This window comes from Neolamprologus brichardi, chromosome 5, assembly GCF_056152115.1.
Source record: "Neolamprologus brichardi isolate AB-2024 chromosome 5, ASM5615211v1, whole genome shotgun sequence".
Classification (NCBI taxonomy): domain Eukaryota; kingdom Metazoa; phylum Chordata; class Actinopteri; order Cichliformes; family Cichlidae; genus Neolamprologus; species Neolamprologus brichardi.
This window is the reverse complement of record NC_142108.1, coordinates 601674-623828: the sequence shown is the minus strand read 5'-3', so window position 1 is coordinate 623828 and position 22155 is coordinate 601674. Positions and strand designations below refer to the sequence as shown.

Here is a 22155-nt window from a genome sequence, read left to right as displayed (position 1 = left end):
GATAAAGTGCTTGTGAGAATGGGTGTGACTGGGTGAATGTGGCATGTTGTATAGAGCGCTTTGAGTGCTCCGGGAGAGTAGAAAAGCGCTATATAAGAATCAGTCCATTTACCATTTGCCTTTAAATCCCCCCCCAAAAACAAAACACCACAAAAATCTGACCAAGAATTATTATTTTTCCTTTATTCAAAAAAGTCACTTTCAACTGTAGCTCAACATCCATCAACAAGTAATGGTATTTGATAACCCAAAAGGAAAAAAAAAAAAAAAAAAAAAATTAGCTTTCTTTAAAAATGCATCAGATATACAAAGACTCTACACAGGACACTAGACAAGAGCAATGCAGCATTTCAACAAGTTAAAACCTCATTTGTGAAACAATGATCGACCCCAACTGAGAGACTGAGGGCGGCGCGTTTGTTTATTAAAAATTGTAAAAGAAAAAAAAAAAAAAATTGACAATGTTTTTTGAATGCTAGATACTTTGCCAAACCACAGATAAATGTGAGAACTGAATTTAAGGATTTAGCTCAAAACCTGACAGGGAGATGGTGTCATAACAGTCAGACTTTCATTACATCAAAACAGGGCAGATTGATCCATTAGTCTCTTTGGAAGTACAAGATTAAACCACTGGCAGCTCGTGCAAACAACTGGTACATGCCACATTCAGAGTACTTACTGCATCAAGATCATAAATAATCGTGACACAGTAAGTATTCAAGTGACTTAAAACGCCTCAGCTCATGATCTGAGGCATAAAGAAAACAGACTTTGGTTTCAGGCATAGCAAAAGAAACATTCTGTTAATTCAAGATTTTGGGAGATGGCTCAAGAGCAAAAGGCTGCATGTGTCAAGGACAGCGAGTCAGAATAGCCTCGCTCAACCAAGGAAAAGCTGCTGGCTTCAAGTTTGTCCAAAAGTTTATTTTTCAGGGTGGGGAATAAAAAATAAAGTTCAAAGCTGTTCCACTCTCCTACAAGACCGTCTCTATATAACAAAGCTCTGAAAGTCTTCTTTTAAACTAAGGTTTAATCTTTGATCCAAATCATGGCTAGACATCCTGTTGTAGCGCTGCACTTATCCTGGTGCCAACCTTTTCATCTCAATCCTGAGCACATTTCCCAAAAGGATATTATATTCATAAAAAAATAAAAATAAAAATTACGATACCAGTCATTTTCAGCAACTGCCATTTACAGAGGCACAACTGAAAGACTGCTGCCCGATAGCCAACATCAATCTCCACAAAAAGCGTTATGTCATTGTACAAACTGCAACCACATGAAAGCCTCACGGGTTTCACTGCAGTCGACTCTTAAGACAAAGCTCTTTAACAAAAATGTTTAAAAATTAAATGCACACATTTAACAGAAAAATATACCTGAAACTGGACAGAAGACTCGTCCAGTGCTAAAGAATTAAGAGGTGGGACCAAAACAACAAAGGCACAACAGAAAGGCCCTGAGGTACAGCAACTGTGAAACAGTTTGGCAACACCGATAGGCTAGTTTACAACTTAAGCATGAACTGACCCAACTGAGTGGGCAGGAAAGTCCACGTGTGACCTGAAAGGAGGTGAATGTGATAACAGCTGGGCAGGAATCTCAGTACTGGCAGGAATGAAGCGGACCTCCCTTCACTGGAGGGACGAAACATCGAAAAGGCCTTTAGTTCATATCTGCTACCACAATGCTCAGTGCTTCTTCACAGTCACTAAACCTTTAACAGATATGAGTCAATATGGTGATACTGTAATTGGCAAGGTTAAAATAATCAACCCTGTGAGAGCCATGAAGGAACAGTCCTTATATTTAGTCTTTTTCTATAAAAGTTTAAAGTATCACATAAATCTAAGGTCAGTTTTTTCGTGCAACTCAACCCAACCAAAAAAAAAAAAAAAAAGGTTAATGTAAATCTTAGCTCCTGAAATTTAAGCGTTTCCTACGAAAATTACAAAGCAAATAATTTGATCTGTCAGTCACAGACTAATTTTATCTGCATGTAGTATGATATTGAGCTTCCCTGGACAAGTTTAAAAGCAATGCATCCATATACAACTTTTAGCATTTTGACTTAAGTGATAACCTCTGCAGTGTCTAGACTGTTGCTGATAACTGGTCTTAACCAGCCTTTTGGCCACAGGCACAGTCCTGTTTCCACCAGTCAAAGCAGAGGTTCAAACAGAGTAATAACCAAATAGGCAACATTTGGCTTGTTCAGTTAATGGTGCCAACTAAAGCCAAACTGCATTGTTGGAGAAAAATTTCAGTTTTTACTAAATTTTTATTGTCCAATATTATTTTGTTCCACTTCAAGGCACCAAATATCTGGCATTGAGTAGTTTGTAAAATAAGAAAGCAGCATGATTCAGTTTTCTTTAAACCAAGTTGACAATGGTCAGACTAGACGAGGTCTTTCAGCTAAAGCGTTCATGGGTCATCAGGGGAACAAAAACTGTTCTAAACGTTTCCTGTATGGGAACATCAACACCAAAAGCCCTTTAACTTTAGACCCCCACAAATATGAAGCTCTATGCAGTAAAACAGATCGGATAAAGTACTGTGCCAAATTCAAAATCAGAACTGCATCAAATCTTTTCTGCTTTTAGAAGATTTGAGGGGAAAAAAACCAAAAACATAAAGTTCTTCGTCTCGTTTTCACTGCCCAGCAGAACCACAGAACTGTTTGGATCAGTGAAGAATAGCAGCATAAGCAAAAGAAATCCAGTGATATTGTTTACTGGACATTGAGTTACAAATCTATGAACAGGCCAAGGCAGACTTCTTTACACTGTAATAACATGAGACCTCCAAGCCATTTAAATTGATCACCATCCCTTTTTGAAACCATTTCCCTTCCTGAATGTGACAAAAACCTCAGACATTTAAAGTCCACAGGGGAAAATTAAAATAAAATGGAGGGCATGTTAAAAAATTAAAAAAAAAAAGATTAAAATATTAAAAAAAATAATGCTTCACCCCTAAAATTGAAGAGGGGATTGTTTGGCACAGACATGCTGAATCAACTGATGTAAGCAGGAGGATCCAAGGTCCCATCAAGAGGCTCAGACGATGGCGTTACTGCCGCGGAGGCCGACCCCACGGGCAAACTGCTCCAGCAGGCCAGAGATGGCACCAGAGGGGCTGGGAGCTGAGGATTTGAGGCCGACAGTGGAGCTGTAGGCTGCCAAGAAGGCTTCACGTACTGCCTCCAGACGGGCCTGACGCTCAGAGGGGAAGGAACACCTGCAGAGGACAGGAAAGAAGCAGGGGGGATAAGATGGGAGGGAAAGGTCTGAGAAAAAGCATCTCCTGCCAAGACCAGAGGGAAGGCAGATGAGTCAAAGGGAGGACCCAGTGGAAATGCATCTCCCCAATTCTCACTGTCTACTGGGCAGTAAGCCATGTCTACTGAACATTTCAGTGCCCTGCTTCCAAAAACTTCTAAAAAACAATTTCCTGACAAATCAAAGCTTGTTTGAGAAAGAAAAACAAACTTTATGATACTGCTGTATTAGAAGTAGCACTATTCATGTCAGCACAAATGGCAAGATATTAAATGATCTTCCATGGCAAACACTACCCCACCTTAACTTGATGCACTGGTACAGCTGCCAGCACTAGTCAGTCATTAGGCCCTTTTAAAATTCTGAACCCTGTTATTGGTCAAAAGAGCTGGTCTTCCCCAGTAATAGGACCTCTATGAGACGTCCACCCTCCTCATGGTTCTAATTATGATGTCAACTTCATATGGACCGACATTTACCATCACTGATCATGTGATCAAATGTGGTACATTTACTCATATTCATACAATTAACCTAACAGCCGTGAACAAGTCCGAATTGGTGATAAACCGGCATGTCTTTGGACTGTGGTAGGAAGGCCCTGGGAGGCCCCACCCGAAGGCCCTGGGAGGCCCCACCCGAAGGCCCTGGGAGGCCCCACCCGAAGGCCCTGGGAGGCCCCACCCGAAGGCCCTGGGAGGCCCCACCCGAAGGCCCTGGGAGGCCCCACCCGAAGGCCCTGGGAGGCCCCACCCGAAGGCCCTGGGAGGCCCCACCCGAAGGCCCTGGGAGGCCCCACCCGAAGGCCCTGGGAGGCCCCACCCGAAGGCCCTGGGAGGCCCCACCCTGGGGTCCAAACCAGGAACTTTGTTAAGTGACAGTGGTTAGCACGGTCACCTCAAAAACACAAGGGCACAACATTTGTGACACAGACAAGTTACCATGCTGGGTAGCACAGGAGTGTGTTAACAGCCAGGAAACACTGTTATAGTCAAGAACAGTAGGGACAGATACATTGAAAAGAAATACAGACTAATGACAAAGATCACTTTGCTGGTTTCAGTTACTTTAGCATTGTATGTAGGTTTGCACAACCAAACTCTTACTACACCCAGTCATACAGCCCAGCACAAACTATGGTTACTGATTTGCTAAAGAGATCCTAAACTGGCACAAAATAAAAATGGCATCACAACTGAAAATTTCACAATAAACTGGACCCTGTAATGGCAAACAGATCAGTGTTGGAATGAAGGAGGAGATACCTGAGCATAAAGGTAGCCGTGGTTTAATTTAAGAAGTCTAAGCTGTTTGTTACCAACTGAGAAAAGGGTGACGGTCTGCTTCTCTGCATCCTCGTCCCACTGGGAAGTGAACCTCTTGTTTAAGACTATGAAACCATGCCATCATCTACAAATCTTTCTACCAGTGGAGAGGTACTTACATTCGTCCACTGGCTTCATCCTGAAAGCTGAATGGCAGGGGGGAGTCGTAGGCAGCGATAGCAGCAGATGAGTTGGAGGATGAGGCCAAAGGTGGAGGGAAATGGGTATGGTCATGGATGCTGCCACAACCGGAAACGATCTGCCAACTACCATAATCTGTAGAGAGGGAGGAACTTGACCGAGCACAGTCCGCTGCTAACCTGAGAGACAGATAAGAGGGACAAAGTAAAAGAAAGCCCCCAGAGCTCATCATCTTGATCAGTAGCATGACTGAAATTTGTGTTGTAGCAATCTCCATTTAGGATACCGACTCAGTTTCAAGTCTGTATCAGCAAACCAGTTGTATCCTGATAACAAGTGCTGCTAAAACAAAACCATTATATTTGTTCCTATAATGCATCTAAGATGTTTTAGGCTTTGGGTCCACAATCAGCTTGATTTTTGGCGCTCCAGAGGTGCCCATGACCTCCACGACCACTGTTCACACCACGCTTCTTAATAGCTGCATAGCAAATGGATTGAAATACAAAACGTGCTGCTTGTGGACAGACCCTTGTAGGACTTTGAATTCTAAAGCTTGCTAAAGGCTTCCACACAACGTGTTAATAGACCTCTGCATTGAATCAAACTTGTTATTAATCTCTGGCTCTCGTCCAAAGCACGTCTTTGTCTCGTCTTCCTTCCCTCATCCCAACCGGTTGTGGCAGATGGCCACCTCTCCCTAAACCTGGCTGCGCTGGTTTCTTCCTGTTAAAAAGGAGTTTTTCCCCCCATCCCTCTGTTGCCAAAGTGCTGCTCATAGGGAGTCATGATTGTTGGGTTTCTTTCTGCATGCATCATTGTATGTCTACCTTACACTGGACCTTTTCCAATAGCACCTTTTTCTTAAAACCATAGTGTTGTGTCAGATGTATGACATCAGAATATTGTGTTGTAACTGCTGAATGATGGAATCTTAAAGCCTTCAAATGGGACTACACTGATGATGACTGACACCACTCCATGCTTCACTTTGTCCCGTTTCTTTGCACAGTTGCAGCTGTTTTTGGAGAAGCCAAATACTGCCCAAGTCTCAACACTGGTACCAATGTCTGCATTTCTTACCATATACTTTAAATCTTTTTGTTAAGGACTATCCATGAACACAGTCTCATAAATAAAATATACCAGATTCATATGTATCCATTTTATTCAAGTATTCTTGCTAGATAAAAGTGATACAAATTAATAAGATGCTGCAAATTTGAATAAGCTGAAACTGTTTAGCATACGGCATTTTGTTGCTTTTGGATGCAGCTGCACACTATCGGAGCTTTGCATGGATTTTGCAAAAATCAGTTAAACAATACAATCACTTAAAGCTTAAAAAGTTGTGCTGTGTTGATGACAGTGGAATCCAATTTGTCAAAATCCACACAAAGCAGGTCTGTTATGCACTAAACTTTTTTTGGCCTACAACTGCAAAGAGCATGTTATGTAGACCATCTTGTCTTCCTTAGGATGGGAAGTGTTCAGAGGGTTTGTGCTTTTTCCTGTACCCGTCACAGGGTTTCTAAGACTGTTTAAAAAGCAGCAAGTTTAGACTTCTCTTTTACTGGAAAAAGGTTTCTCTGCAGTTGCAGTTTTGTAATGAAGGAAATGAGCAGGTACCATGCAACAAAATCCTCCATGTACACTTGCCTAATAGTAGCATTTAAGTGACTGAGAACTTCAAGCTTTCTGATTTGGAAAATTTCCGAATACGTCAAATGCTGCAGTTAAACCCAAAATACGGGAAATGATAGAAACAGAAATGAAAGAATTCAAAGCTGACGAGACCCTGAACATTTTAACATGTTCAGATGACAACAGTGGTTGCACTGTCGTAGCAACTGTATTTCACTGCTTGTAAGTAAAAGCAACAGAGCTGAGGAGGTGCATCTGGTGATTGTCCAAAATGTTAAGTGTGTAAAAGTACGCAGTCAAGCAAACTTGAACTGGTGGCTTAAGCTACATGGACTCCCTCACCTTCTCCCTGGAACAGCCAATGGGCTGCTGCCAGTACGAGTGTCGCCATGCTCCGAATGATTGGATGAGGAGCTAGAAGACCTGGCGTCATTTGCTGTGTGGGAGAGGCGGTCGTCCAAAGGGTTCTGTTTATTCCAAACCACCATTGGAGAAGAGGAAGCGGTGCCTTTTCTCCTGAGGGCAGAGAGAAAATCACCATTAGCAACAGCTTGTTATGAGGCCAACGACACCACTGCATAAGTTAGATGTTGTATTTGGTATTCCTTAGACAGGAACGTGTGTGTTAGTTCTAAACTAGCAAAGTGTTGGAGCTGTGAGCATTTCCTTAAAATGCAAAGAACTTGTTTGAGATGACACATCAACTTCAGACACTTTGAGGCCTTGGTTGAAAAAAAGAAAGTCTAGTCCAGCATAGGGTTACAACAACCATCCAAATCACTCCAACTAGCTTGCATACGATGACTGCAAAATGTTTAATAATAAAGTACCTGGAGACTAATGCAAAACACCCTATGAAACAATGCAATGACTTGGAGGTGAGCATTTACATAATACTCATGCACCTCTACATAACCAGTCAGATTCCTGAGTGAGCTGAGGAGGGTCTCAAGCAGACAGAATCACAAAAAATGTAATTGTGTGGATTGAAAAGCTTTTACATGCGTTTTGCAGACCTTTTGTTATCCGCTGAAGGAGAGCAGATTTGCATTTTCTACGATTGTTTTTTACTGGACCGTATGCATTATACAGCAGTATAAATATTCTAAGAAGCTTGCAATAACTGGAAGAAAAGAACCTAAAGACACTTTGAGAAATTAATCCTTGAATTTTGTGAGCGTGTGTGGTGCTGACCAGTTGGAGGCTTGGGGCTGACTGGAGGACAGGTCCACAGTGTCATTGGTCAAGCTTGATCCACTAGCAATCTCTTCAGTGATGAGGGAAAAGTCACTGTTCAAACTAGTCACACTGCCACGGTCCCTGGACTCTGAAAGCAAACAGCATTTCACATGTCAGACAGGAGAGCCTGAGCAGCACCAACCAATAAAGGTTTACCCCCTCCTTCAATTTCCCCAAAGCTCCTGTATTGCCCGCCCCACCCCAGCTAAATCTATTATTTAGATGTTTAAAACAAAGACATTTACAGGGGAAGGCTGGAGCAATACACCGGGGATTCTGCAGTCACACGCCTGCTGCTCAGTGTCGTCCTCAAACACTGCAGCAAAGGCCTGAACAAACCATTTGCACCTATGAAACTGATCGAGTCTGATGTGACTACCACATTAAAAGGTTAAGAGTTTGTTCAAGCACGTTTTGGGTTTTAGGCTTGCACTTTTATAAAAGATTAAAGTACCATTTTAAAATCACGTCTCATTGTTTTGCTTTAGGCACTTAAAGTCTCCTTGCATCAGACCAGAGGCAAGTAGGATGAGCTCCCACTGCAGTCTGTAGCATAGCACCAGAGACTGCTTAATGCTCAATACCTTTTAGGTGTTTAGTGCCAAATGATGGTCATTTGACACATTTAGGATATACATCTCTCTATCTATATAGAGTTGCTGAACAGAGCACCCAACTTCTGATGGTTGTTTTCAGCAGCCATGTCACAAAGCCATTTAAAGACCATAGTGAGACGTGCTGTAACGTATAGATCAGGGGTCCCCAACATCTGGACTCCAGCCTAAATCTGAACCCTAAGAGGGTTTTTTTTCCCCCAGACCGCAAAGCATTTTCTCATTTGCCATAGGTAAATGTTTTATTCCTGCCGGCTACCGTGGCTGACTTTTGAACAGGCGCGTCGGGCAACTATGTGGGGCAGCGACATTCAGGTCCACACTCCAAGCAGCTGGTGGCGATAGTGCAACACAAACACAAAGTAAACCCATGCAGGCCCTTCAGCGCGGGTTGCTAAATTGCTAGCTCAGGCTTGTTGACAGTATAATTATGACTTGGTGCTGCACAGATGAGTAAAAGAAGATGGCTTTGTCATAAATACGTAAAGTGGATGATGAAAATTGGGCATTTAAAGATGAATGGACAAAATTCACTCACTACTGACTAATGAACATTTGCATCCATTGACCCCATTTCACCAAAAATTTAAAATGCTAGCTGCAAATTTCTCCTACTAAAGTGAGAGCCAGCACAGTTTCAGGATGTTTTAAGTTACATTGTGTTGAGTTTGTCAAACACATTTTCTGCAGTTTAAAGCACTTCCTAATTTTCCTGAATATTGAAGGGTTTTAATGTTTTTTATTATTGCATAATTTGTTTAATATTGGTACTTGAACTGGATTGCACCCGTCTGTCCAGGAGATGATTTAATGGGCATAAAGTTAAATGATTAAAACTAATTTCTCAGTACTAAGTTTTAAAAAGAGACTTTCCATTTGATTCAATTTTATATGATGGATTACGCAGAAGAAAGATAGAATTGGGCTGAAAGGCCTGTTGCTTTACCAGTCACACCATATGATTAAAATGTCCTCTTTGCCCAATTCATTTCTGCTTAAAGCGATCTCGTCTCCACAATCACTCACCTTACTATTCCAGCACAAAGCTGAACACTTTACATTTCACTAGATTAAATAACAGATTAGGCATGTGAACTTCTGATACTACATATCATCGGAATACCTTAATAATCCCTGAGGAAATTATGTGGTTACAGTTGCTCCAAGACAAAAAGTAACAGACTGAACTAATTAAATATATTACAAAACATAAGAAATGGCTCTAATATATACATGATTGACATTTTACTCTAAACTGTAAAACTTTGTTATTTACATACATATATACAGTTTGTACTGTGCATTAGATGGATTTGTACAGGCAGGAATGATTTCTGTGTCATTTAGTGGTGCATTTGGGTATTATATTATTATAATATAGGCTCCCAACATATCTGTAATTAATTAGATCCATGAAATATCAGTCAAAGCTTCTACAGATGAAAGCGTGCAAGAGTGACTCACTCAGCTGGCAGAGCTCGTCCACAGTGAAATCGCCGTCTTTGAAGTGAGAGTTCTTCCTTCTAAAACTTAAAGAGGTCAGACATTAAAAGACTAGTGAACTACTGATGGTGAATCCACACAGCTGGAATTTGACTGGGTAATGTGGTAAACACACCTCTGCTTTTTAACAGTAGAGAACTTCTCTGAAACAATGTGCTTCAAAAAATTGAAGCAAAAAAAGAAAATCTGAGGAGGAAAGAAGAATGTGATGAAATGAACAAACCATTAAGACAAAAATAGAAACTGGTAATAGCAAGGGGTACAGAGAGTGCATGTAGCCTTTCACAAACCAAAATTGAGTTGTTATTCCACATTAAGCTAAATGATTAAGTGTCATTTTTACTGGCTTTAGAAAGAGCTACAACTTCATTTTAAATACCTCTTCCCCTTTGGAGAGTCGATCTGGCAGCATGTGACTAGAAGGGAAAAAAGGAATGACTGAAAAGCTTCCCCATTGCCAAACCTCAGCATAATATAATATAGCATAATAACACTATAATATAAAGTTATATAGTAGTTCTAAACTGACCAGTTCTTTGTCATAGTTAAAAAGGATAAATACAGAATACCAGCAGAGCTGAAATGGATCTGAGATGTTGATGAAGCACATCAACATCTGCACCTGAGGGTAGCTTTAAAGGACTTTGATACTTAAACGACAATGCACCATATATTCAACTGATCCAAGTGTGTTTGGGATAAACTCATAGCACCAGATTTAGTTGAATACTTTTAAACAAACTGAACCTGAAAGCTAAACATTTTAGCTTAAAGATCTGAAAATGAGTGACTGAGTTTAAGCTGTTCGGTGATGGGATCAAAAGGCTTAATTATCTTAAATGCTGCACGTCGCAAGTTTACTTCCCATTCTTCCATTAATCAGTCACAACTCAAATATGTACTGTAGACAACCAAGCGTCTCTCAAGTCAGGCGGCACTACGAAGTGTCCAAATCACCGCTGACATATTTCTGCTGGCCAAATCAACATCTTAACAAGTTGCTGTGAAGTCCTGAAATGACAGATGTAACATTCTTACCCAAAGAGGAACCAGTCGTAAGCGATAGTCAGATACAGAATCTCTGTGGGCTCCAGGCTGGCATGCACTGCACCATCCTGTGAAAGATGGGAATACCTGAGTCAAACAGCTCGCACTGCGGGTGGCATTTGAGTAGGTTTAGGCTTCAGCAGGTACTGTGTACAAGTGCTCGCTTTACTTCTGAATAGACCTCTCAGGAAAAGCCCATGGGAGCATGACAGCAGTCTGGTTTAAATGAATGCACTTAAGTGAAACTATCCACGGTTTAAGACAATTATATTGACCATTGGTAACTATATAAAAAGGTAATAATCTGCTGCTTTTCCACAATGTTCCTCAGGCCATGGATTCACTTCAACTACAGTCTTGTGGACCACCAACTGTAGCTTTGGTGAGCTTAGCCTAAAAGTGCTTGAATCAACTTCCCAGTTCCTGCAGGTACTGGTTACACTGGCTTCACCAATTTGTCCACATCGCCAAAACAGAACCGATACAGTTTAAAAAAAAAAAAAAAAAAAAAAAAAAGTCGAGTTGGCATTTCTGCCCTTTACAGAAATGCCACATTTCTGCTGTGTCACATTGGCCAGTGTAAAACATGTCAAAGTCATGAGTCTACAGAAGGTAGCAGAACTGCTCTCTGAACAAGATTCAGAAAGTCACTATGGCCTTAATTTTGCCGTTTCCGCTGCCTGTGCACTACAGTATCAGCACACCATGACAGAGCTGACTAGTTGTCCACAGATCAACAGTTTCAGTTTTATCAGAAGATAGCCACGTGGGTCACATCTTCAGAAGAAGTTTTTTTTGCATAAGTTGGAATTTAAAAAAAACAAATGGGAATACAGCGAGGCCAATTACGGCACAGAAAAATTGACACAAGGAGCAGTGGTGGATTTGTGGCAGACTGATTAAGCATGGGATTACAAGATTGGTGGTTCGATCCCTGGCTCCTCCAGTCTGCATGTCAAGTATCCTTGAGCAAGATACTAACCCCAACTTGCTCTCCGATGCGTCTATCGGAGTATGAATGTACTTAGAAAGCATTACGTATAGATTAAGTGCTTGTGAGAATGGGTGTGATTGGGTGAATGAGGCATGTTGTATAGAGTGCTTTGAGTACTCCGGGAGAGTAGAAAAGCGCTATATAAGAATCAGTCCATTTACCATTTACAAGATTCTCTAATGAAGGTCTGAAGGACCCATTGAGGTGTTTGGTGTCATGTGGAGAAACAGAAGAAAATAAGATTTAAAAATCACAGAATAGAAAAGACTTACTGCCCAGAGAGAGAGCCTGAGGAGAGACACGAACAGAGGCGTTCTGTCCCATCCTGATATGCAGTGCACCAGGAGGCCTCTATCATCTGAAATGACAACACCTGAGAGGTCAATGCTGTGAGCACCTTCTGGAAAGCAAGAGTATTATGAATAGGTAGAGTACATAATGCAGAAGTGTTGTGTAACAGGAACTCGATAGATGAACTCAACTTGTGTACTGAACTGGAAACAATACTGAATGATTAAAGTGAAGACAGCACCGAGACTGAGCAACATGCATATTCTGTTTTGCAATGGCACAGAGTGAGTGCCAGTACAACAGCTCTGCGCTGAACTGCCTTCATAAGGCTGCTGAACCACAGCTTGACATGTATAGATGTGCAGGGAAATGCAGAGAAACTTGTTTATTGATCTGCATTCTGACAAAACAATAGACAGTAATTGGCATAATAATCCTCTGCAATGACCTGATCATGCTAAACACCATCTAGTGTTATTAATTATACTCCATTAGCCTGATTTAGTTTTAACTGGTGTGTTGAAATGAAGTTTATGTAACTATTCTAAATCATACTAAATAAATGGAATTAAAATAGTACCAATATTTGACGTAGTATAAATGAACAAAAAAATAAATCAACTAAGGACCTTGGAAAGAAAAGTGTCTGGACTTTAAGATGGTTCTAACTAGAACTGAAGAAGCTTCTTGGATGAGAGGTGAAACATCTTCATGCAACTTAAAGTCCAGACGCTTCTCTTTCCAAGTTTCCTCAGACTACGATGTCCTGGATGACTGAGAACCTTCACAGACAATAAAGCACTGCCAACTAATGCTTATTTAAGGCCTTTGTGGCTATTTGAGATGGCTACACAGACCATTAATTAGGTTAAGGCAGTGTTTCCCAACCACTGTGCCGTGAGAAATGATCAGATGTGCCGTGGAAGATCATCTGATTCCACCTGATTAGTACGCGAAGCGATCGGTGTGAGTAACAGGCAGAACAATTACATTCTCTTCCACTAGAGGGCAGTACAACTACCTGCTCCAATTAAATGGGTTGCCAACTGCCAGTAAAACAGAAGATGAAGAAGAAATATCTACTCAGATTATGTTAGAAGTTGGACATTGAAACAGTGACAGTCTACTCAAAGTCTTCAGCTGTTTGGTGGTTAACCATTAACCACAGAATTATCCAGAACAGGAAGTAATTAGCCTACAAAACCTTATGCTAAACCTGGTTTCTTATTTGACAGTTGAGTCTATATTACATCCCAGTGACCAACGAGATTACCACTCATTCTGACAGAACATAAACCACTGGAGGAGTTACCAAGGTAGCCAGTTAATGGCAAGCTTTCCTTCTACCATGACTTTGACTGTTGCCTTATATTAATGTTGCGCTGCCTCCAATCCACAACAAGAAACACACACCTACCATCACTATTGATGATGTGGAGAAGTAGCTTCAGGTAGTTCTGGGTCTGCTGCACCAGGTCCCATGACTGGACAGTTTTCACAGAGAAACAAACATTAATTGTTTGATAAAACCTTACTTTGCACTCAGGAAATGATCTTACTGGATTACATCTTAAACTGGAAATGTCCTTCATACTGTGTGTCAAAGCTCGACCCGTTCCTCCACATTTAACCAAATCAATGGATTAAAACCCAGGAAGAAAATCATTTTCTGCACATTTAGCTTTACAATTGTGGACTCTAAAACCACATTCTGTGAGGTCAGACACCATTTGACTGTAACGTTTTTTTTTTATCAGCACGAGTAAACCAGCAACCCACAGAAATATTACTATAAGACACTATAATATTACTATAAATGTGCCAGTTTGTCAACCCATTACAGTAAAAGCATCAGGGGAGAAAAACTTATCGTGATGCTAGTGTATGAGCAGTAAAGTTATGAATAACGAGCTAAGATCTATGCAAGTTGGACAACAGATGGAGCTATAACACCAGTAATATCAGCACATGACAGTTATGGCAGATAACTCCGTAAAAGCAGGAAGAGAAGAGAACTAACCTGGTACTGAGTCCAGTCAATGTTCAAGTTGTGAGTAAAGCACCTGGGGATTGTCAAAGGAGCGTCCACAAAGTCCTGTCAGAAGATACAAAGAATAAGCTCAACACAGAGCCGACTTCTGACCAGTGCCTGATCTGTCTGAGCAGATTCTCTACCTGATTCCAGTTAAACACCAGACCCTCTGCTGTGTAATCTCTGTCTTTGTAGTCCTTGAAAAACTCACATCCTGAAAAACAGTAAAATGTAATTTGTACAGCGCCAAATCACAGTCATGCAAGGTGCTTTATATTGTAAAGTAGACCCTACAATAATACAGAGGAAACCCAACAATCATATCTGCCCCCCCTAACAAACTCCTCAGTAAATTAACCCAAAGTCAAGCTATAATAGTAGCCGACTTTGTGTATATATATTTTTGTATACTAAATATACTATTTTTGTATACTTTGTATACAAAAATAGTATACAAAGCTATAAAATGTCTAGTTCCCAAATATTTTCTGCCTGGTTTTATGGCAAATATGCACTTTATGCAAAGCAGAAAAATGTGAATCATCAAATGCTTAAGATTTGACAGATTTTACTAGCTTCAAGTGCAACATCCCAGAGCTTTAATTTGGGTAGACAGCACAGGTGCATGTTATGAAAGAGTAGCAGTAATAAAGTTTTAAGCACAAACACCAAATGGTAGTTTAATTTATTTCTATATCATCATTAATCAAGGGCTTTGTTCTATAAGTCACAGCTGTTCGTGGACCGCCTCTGTAATTCCACTCATATTCCATTACTGGCTGATAAAGCACACCTAGCTCTGGTGAAAGGGTCCTTACCTGGGTAAGGCACAGAAAGCAAAGTGAAGTCTGCATAGCGTTGGGCCTTGTCTACCTTCTCTGATGATGTCACACTGCAGGGACACAAGGAACCCAAATGAGATGCATTATAAGCAGTCACCCAGAAACATGAAATAAACCCTTTAATTAAAAGCTGTTTTAATGTGATAAACTAGCAGTGCAGCTTCTGACCTTTCTAAAGCCGACAATATTGTTTAAAATTAAAGCTTATTAATGTTGCAAAATATACATTTAAAAAAAAGCAGGTTAAGTCTCCCTTGCAATTAAATGCATTTGCACAAACTTTTCATTCAAGAACCATAAAATTGTTCATATTTGCACAAATGACAAAAATAAAAAAAATCCGTGTCAGAGCAGCACTTGGGGGAAACTGGAACTTAATTACTCCACTTCATTGAAGTGTTCCTGTTATTCGTAGTGTATTAGTTCTTGCTGATACTGCTGCGTCACACTTCAACTGTTTCCTGGCCCTCTACCTTTTTTTCTTAAACTTGCACTTTCCTGACCTTTGACCTGCCTTGTCACCATGTATCTTCAATCAAAAATCTGTCCCTCAGCCATTCCAGACCTTATAATACACTGAATGATGCAGCAGTGATTGCGGTGCTCTAGACATAGCTGTTTATAGTAAACTGAAAAGAAAAGCTTCGCCATAATCCCATCACACTGCACACACCCAGCTGTTAACGACAAAACTGACAAAAATCTGACGCTAAACTGAGAAGCCTCATCAGAAGCCTCCCTCCAACCCCTCTTCTTCTAGGAAACTGACCTAAATGGCACAGAGTGAATGAACCAGTACAGTCTGTTCCTTACTTGAGGCCAAACTTAACCTTCTTGTTCTCCACCATTAAGTCGCAGATGTAGCGAACTGACAGGTAACGCAGCAGCTTAATGTCATAACCTCGAACCTTATCGAAGAGATGGGAGTCACCGTTCCTGACGAGGAGAAAAGTGAAGAGATGCAGAGGAATGTTAAAAAAAAAAAATGATAGCATAGACAATTTATCTGACACATAGTAACTGTTATTAAATGATCTAAAACACTGGAGAAGGAAAACAAGCCACTTTCCAAAATACAGCAGGGACGGGGGGGGGGGGGGGGGGGGGGCACATCACAGATGTGTGTACTTGCTGTACATTTATTAGTTTCTACACATGAGCATAACTAGTGACCAGGCAGATGGTTAGACCTCAATATTTGAGATATTTTGGCTCCTCATCTAATGAGCAAAATAAAGTACGACTAACGTTTAACACTTGTTAAAATTCTTGTCATTTCTATTTCACTTTAAAGAAAACCAATTTATAGAGATTGTGCACATAGCATATAAATGTTGGGCATTTGCTGGGTGCAGTTGCTAAATCTACAGGTGTTACAGCATTAAATTATTCAAGTTGTTAACCAATGATTGGATTAAGAAAAAAAATTAAGATTTAACTTTCAAGACCAAATATCCAGGATGTAAATGCTGTGGGGTTTGTTTGTAGTTTTTTTTTTTTAAACCCTGTATGATCAGGTCAGTGCCAACATCAAACCTACCCTCAAATCCAAATTCTGACTTTTCTCTTAAAAACAAGTCTTATTAGACAGTGTTAAAATGGATTAATTTGTTTTTGTTTATCACAGATGAGACTTTGACTCCATGAGATTAACACAATTACAAAATAAATACATTTAAAAAAAACAAGCCATCCCACAGTCCTGATTAACCCACAGAACCATGTCCTGTGTGTACAGTAGATAAGGTAACCATTACCTGACTACCCTGTCATCCTCTGGAAACTCCTCCGACTCCGTCCATGTGTCATCACTGCCCCCTAAACAAAGATAAATTATAAAAATAGCAGGAACACATTAGTGGGTCACTCTCCACATACAGGCTTGGAAATATTAATTGTTACAGACTTCGCATAAGTGCAGCATCAGATAAAACATTGTTCCAATAAAGGGGGAAGTTAACACCTTAACGGAAGTGGGAAATCATTCAGCCATCTTATTCCACTCATCCATTTAAGAGTTATGGGGGGCTGGAACCCACCCCACTGTCATGTGTAAGAGGTGAGGTACACCTCAGGTCTAACAGAGACAACCACTCAAGCTCACATTCACCTCGTAGTATCATCACTGAACCTAACGCACATCTTTGGAGTACTCAAGCAGAACCCACATCAAAGGAAGACACTTCCACAGAGAAAGGCCCAACCAGTATGCAGACTTGAAACTAGGACCCTGTTCCACCCACTAGTCCTAAAATGGAGTGTAAACAGTGAATGCACTCTTGTGTAGTCAAATACAAAGAAATTTGCATGTGTGAGTCTAGACGTTTCCACTCATTAACAGCAAGTGTCTTCCTAAAAGTCAATCCCAAGTCTCTGGAGAATTTTCTGAAAGCTTCTGTAATGCAGACATAATCTTTGCACTTAGTTCATAGAGTCAGTGTGTGCAGAAATGGCACCATTTGTCAGACTGCCAGGAAGTACAGCTGCTGTACCACAGCAGTGAACTTTGCAGCCTGAGAAATGCTAAGTGATCTTAATATTCGGTGCATTTCCACCCCCCACACGCTCCCCTCAACTGATGTTAAAAGGGAACTAAAACAGAAACAACTGTAGTCGTCCCTGATGAGCTGTGATTCTCAGTGGAGGCAACTTTCAGTTAAAACAAAGGCTCAGAAAGAAAAGTGCTGCAGCTATTCACAGGTCACAATCTAAACTGAAACTTATCATGAAAATAAATCAGCCACAACTTCACGTTTAAACTTTAGGCCATTTGCAGGTGTGTGGTTTTTACCTGAGAAAATGTAGTTGTAGCCTGTGCGTCCATACAGCTCCCCCCAGCCTGCCAGTGTGGACGATCGGCATATATGCTAAAATATGGCAAGCAAAGAACACACCACATTTTATATTTCAGTCATTGTCAAATTTAAACATTCAGAAAACTGAAAATTTTGAACCTTCAGCTACTTTACTTCTTAAAGAAGGAAAATGCTCCACAAAGTCAGTCAGACCAAAATTATGGCCTCACAAAACAGCACGGACAGTTAGCATTAGTACCCTAGAATCATTGTAGCTCAGCGCCTCGTGCCTTAACACAGATGTAACATTAGCTGGAGCTGACACTACGTAATCTTTAGTGTTGCAGGTTCACTGCACCCACACAGATCTAATAAACTTAAGTTTGATGCATGCAGGCTGAATTGGGTCCAAGATGCTCTGGCCCTTATTCATCTTCTACTCGTCCCCTTTGGTTCCTCACAACAACACAAGGATACATAATTCAAACGAGCTTCTGCTTCCAACTCAGCTGGATTTTTCTTTGTTAGCACTGTACACATTTTACCCGCATGTTTAACCTCAAACTATTTAGGTTGGGTTTGTTTTGAGTACATTTTTTCCCTGCTTCACAAGCGTCAGTGTTAAGGAGCAACCACAGCGTGAGGAGGTCACACCTTTGACATCAGAATTTTGCCACATGGAGGAAACAGAACAGTTGTATGTAACCAAGACCAATATAGATACCTTGCCATTGTAGAGGATGACTGGACAGACGAACCTCCCTCTACAGCGAGCCATCTTACTCCGGTTCACCAGGTCCTGCAGCTTAGAGATCTGCACCGTGCTCTCAAACCTGTACACACGAACCACCACATGCTCTGCACATCAACTACACAACAGAATCCAGCAGTTAACAAATTTCTACTCCAAATGAAACCAGTCTCATTTATGCAAATTTACAATAAAATCTTAAAAGCTTTTACGCTCATATTGTCGATCTTCCCCCAGTTTCAAAAACTAAACTGCAACCACTATAGCAGAAATGAAATTGACAGTTGCAGCTTTTTTTAAAACTCTTTTCTTAGAAAAACTTTAGCACACTGACACATGAAAGCCCTCAGCATTTTCATACATTGCTCTGGTTTGACCGTTTTAACTAAACATCCTGCCACCTGACTAAATCACTGGACTCTTCCATTTTGAAAGTTTAAACTAATATAAAAATCGTTAGTGGCAGGGAAGCAGCACTGCGCTGCTGAAGGAGCTTCTTTAAACACTGGCATTACTTTCATATTAGAGGCCTTCTGCAATAGTGACGAGGAAACTAAGTTGCTCTCCAATTGATGTAAACCAAAGGTAAGATCTGAGCAGAACGTTCAGCTTCCGCTACAAATTTAGTTTTTTTTTTTAAATAGCCACCAATACTTTACCCACACTTAACCTTATGCAAGTGCAGTCACAGAAACACTTGAGGATTACCTAAAGTAAAGGGATCAAACGTGATAGAGCGGCCAGAGACACTCAACGATTAGAGTCAATAACTGATACTTAACAGATTACTCACACTTTTTACCCCATAATGCAAACATTTATTACAGATGCAAGCTGCAATATTGGTATTAACTTTGTATCCAACTTTAGATCATTGCAACATTTTTGCGACAGACTTGAAACCCTGTGCAACTCTGGATTTTCTTAAACATTCACTTTAGTGATAAACACAATTTCCCAATTTTCCTGATTCTCAGTGCACTTTGTCTTCACTACAATACATTTACATAAATAAATTTTTGTAACCATGTTTCTTGCATCATACTCAGTAGTTAATATGCACAGTCCATTGCCATTTTCAATTTAACGTGCAGCTTAGACATTTGTGAGAAAGTGCATTTTGTTTTTAACTGACACTTAAAAACTGGAAACATGGCTGCACATGAATACATTCAAAAAGAATATTTAGATGTTTCTGATGTAAAGTCTGCCAGCATTTTGACCTCAACCATGTTTGCTACTTTAGATTACTAAATGACTTAACATTTCTTATTGTCAACTGATAAGTTGCTTCTATACTCCGCTGGGTGCAGTTATACATGTGGTTGCATGCATTAACTGCAATCAGGTTTTTTTGTTCCACAATTTTTCAGCTGACATGAACTTTGGAGTCACTTTAACTGAAAGAAAATGTCTTTTTCAATGTAGGAGTTTCAATTGTGTAAAACCAATTGACAAGATCTATAGATCTTGCTGTGCATATGAAGGAATTTTCTGCTGTCTTACAGCTATTTCTAGCACTCTACTGGAAATTTGTTGCGCTACATGAATCAGCAATGAGAAAGAGGGCCTTTTTGAATCACTGCTATAATGTGACTGACTCCATGTGACACAACAGTCACTTTACCCCTCTGCCTCCTTTATGTGTTCAGAGAGGCTGCAGACGGAGGATGATCTTTGGTCCAAACAAGTGGGTAATTTGTAACTAGGCTGAACTTTGTATCAGCGGATGACTGAGCAGTAGAGATATACCTGTCTTTCTCCACATCTAGGCATTCATACTCCAGGAAAACTATCTGTCGGGGGTAGTGTCCACACACTTCTCCGTTGGTGTTCTGGATGATGCTGTACTTGTAATCTCTGGCAAACAGGTGCAGACAGCGTGTCTCTATGGCCTCCACCTGAAGGAGATAAACATTATATTAATAGTACTTAATGGTTCCTTTAGATAATACTATAGTCCAAAAGGCTCATGTGGAGAGACAATAAGATCCCATTGTTTTGGTATGGCAGATTCTAGCCACACAGTCCAAATGCATACCCTTAGATTGCATTATTAGACACTGAGCAGTCAAACTGCCAGCCAAATCAGACAGTCTAGCTTGAGCAATACAACTTAAAAACATGCATGCAAGTTACGTACTACTTTTTGGATATTCTTTTGCCGAGTTGAGCATGTCTTCAGTGCAACTCATTTAAACTGATTGATTTAATACAAATAGCATTTGGCGCATCCTTAGCAAAAGTAGTCACTTATCATGAAGCTAAAGTAGAGAGAAAAAAGAAGTACCCGAGGAGTGACTTCCTTTGCCCTGTACTGCGTCTTGGAAAACAGGTCTATCAAATCCGTTATTTCTTCACTCTTTCTGACCAACAGCCCGGGAGCCGGGAAGCCGCCGGCCGTGGGGAGGTGGATGTCAGTCATAGTGCCTGGACCCGCTGCGGTGGCTTCGAGCCGCACTCGACCTCCTTCAAACACCGCTGAGCCTTGTCCTTTGGGACGGGGAGACCGACCAGGCCATCCCTTCCCAGCCAGCTTTTTCCTGACTGCCCGCTTGAGGGAGCCGGAGCCGGGGAGTCTTCTTGAATTCAGGACACCAGCGAACTGTTCCACTCTCCAAACACAGCCTGTTAGCCAGCCAGTAAAGCCGGTCACTCAAACCACAGCTGCTGCCGCTGCAGGCTACAGAGGTTAGCAAGACTAGCTAACAGGCTAGCTCAGGTCCCCAGGCGTAGCCTATCGTTCGTCTTTTCCACCAAATCAAAGCCCTGGTAAATTCATTCAACATAAATAAACAGCCGTTTTATTTTCTGACATAGGGTAAACTTTCGTTCATCTCTCAGCACCAATAAAGTAAAACTCCCCGTCACCTGGAGTCAGGAAATCTCCAGGATCCTTCCCGGCCTACTCACGTTTCCTCAGTGCCATGTCTTCCTGTCTCCTTAGAAACCACGACCATAAACTGTTAAATGTATACAGTAAACTGTCCTGTCGCTGTAAGGTAGCAAAATAAAAGTGGATAACAGCCTCAGCAATACCGAGTGGTGTCGCAAGCTGTGAAACAGATACTGAAGTAAAACAGCCGATAAACAGGAAGCAGGTTTAACCATGTGACAGCCATCACCCCTTTTAAATAGTGGTGCCTGATTGGATCAGCTGGGAGGACTTTTTTTTTTTTTTTACTTTATTTAACAAATAATGAGTATACAACATACGAACAGATGAAGTATACAAAACAACAGAACATGAACACATAAAGCCAGGGGTAAAAGGAAAAAGTAACAATTATAAGAATACACGCAAAAATTCACATATATATATATTGTTTTGAGAGCCTTTTTGTTGGTGGAGTCTGATATTGATTGTATGTACATTTCCACATCCTTTAAAAAATGACAGAAACATGGTGTTTTGTTAGTAAACTTACAAGCTGGAAGGACTCACTACTACTTTACTACAGCTGGTTAAACAATCTGATCACAGTATTTGATCGGAAATAAAGACAGTGTTAAAAATTAAAGTAAAAAAACCCGATGATTTTACTAACCTTAACTTTACTTACCTTTCTAATTATCCTAGCCAGGTTAAGCAGACCACTTTCATATGAGAAACTATATTGGAGAAATTATAGAGCTCGGTCTATGCA

General features: G+C 40.7%; 1 protein-coding gene across 3 annotated transcripts; it reads right to left on the bottom strand.

The window, feature by feature from the left end:
• Positions 1 to 160: 160 nt before the first annotated feature.
• Positions 161 to 21597, bottom strand: mtmr14 (myotubularin related protein 14). Of its 3 annotated transcripts, none has more exons than XM_006800218.3 (20): positions 21380 to 21597; positions 20799 to 21277; positions 20261 to 20409; positions 18482 to 18590; positions 17754 to 17829; positions 16720 to 16780; positions 15776 to 15898; positions 14939 to 15012; positions 14264 to 14334; positions 14109 to 14183; positions 13506 to 13572; positions 12070 to 12155; positions 10795 to 10871; positions 10136 to 10172; positions 9872 to 9942; positions 9718 to 9782; positions 7595 to 7727; positions 6743 to 6916; positions 4735 to 4935; positions 161 to 3249 (listed from the first exon to the last, which is right to left on the bottom strand). In XM_006800218.3, the coding sequence occupies exons 2-20, from the start codon at positions 20931 to 20933 to the stop codon at positions 3069 to 3071; spliced, it is 1965 nt and encodes a 654-aa protein (XP_006800281.1). In that variant the 5' UTR covers positions 20934 to 21277; positions 21380 to 21597; the 3' UTR covers positions 161 to 3068. The 3 variants fall into 3 exon arrangements, with proteins under 3 accessions (XP_006800281.1, XP_006800282.1, XP_087696588.1); XM_006800219.3 differs by having other exon boundaries at positions 21422 to 21597; XM_087840462.1 differs by having other exon boundaries at positions 20799 to 21597.
• Positions 21598 to 22155: the final 558 nt, after the last annotated feature.

Excerpts from the sequence above, each read along its gene's own strand:
- mtmr14 (XM_087840462.1), bottom strand. The coding sequence starts at position 20,933 with ATGACTGACATCCACCTCCCCACGGCCGGCGGCTTCCCGGCTCCCGGG. Across the intron at positions 17,830-18,481 it reads TCATCCTCTACAATGGCAAG|CATATATGCCGATCGTCCAC; the intron begins GTATCTATATTG and ends GCCATATTTTAG. Across the intron at positions 10,872-12,069 it reads TCAGGCTCTCTCTCTGGGCA|GATGGTGCAGTGCATGCCAG; the intron begins GTAAGTCTTTTC and ends CATCTTTCACAG.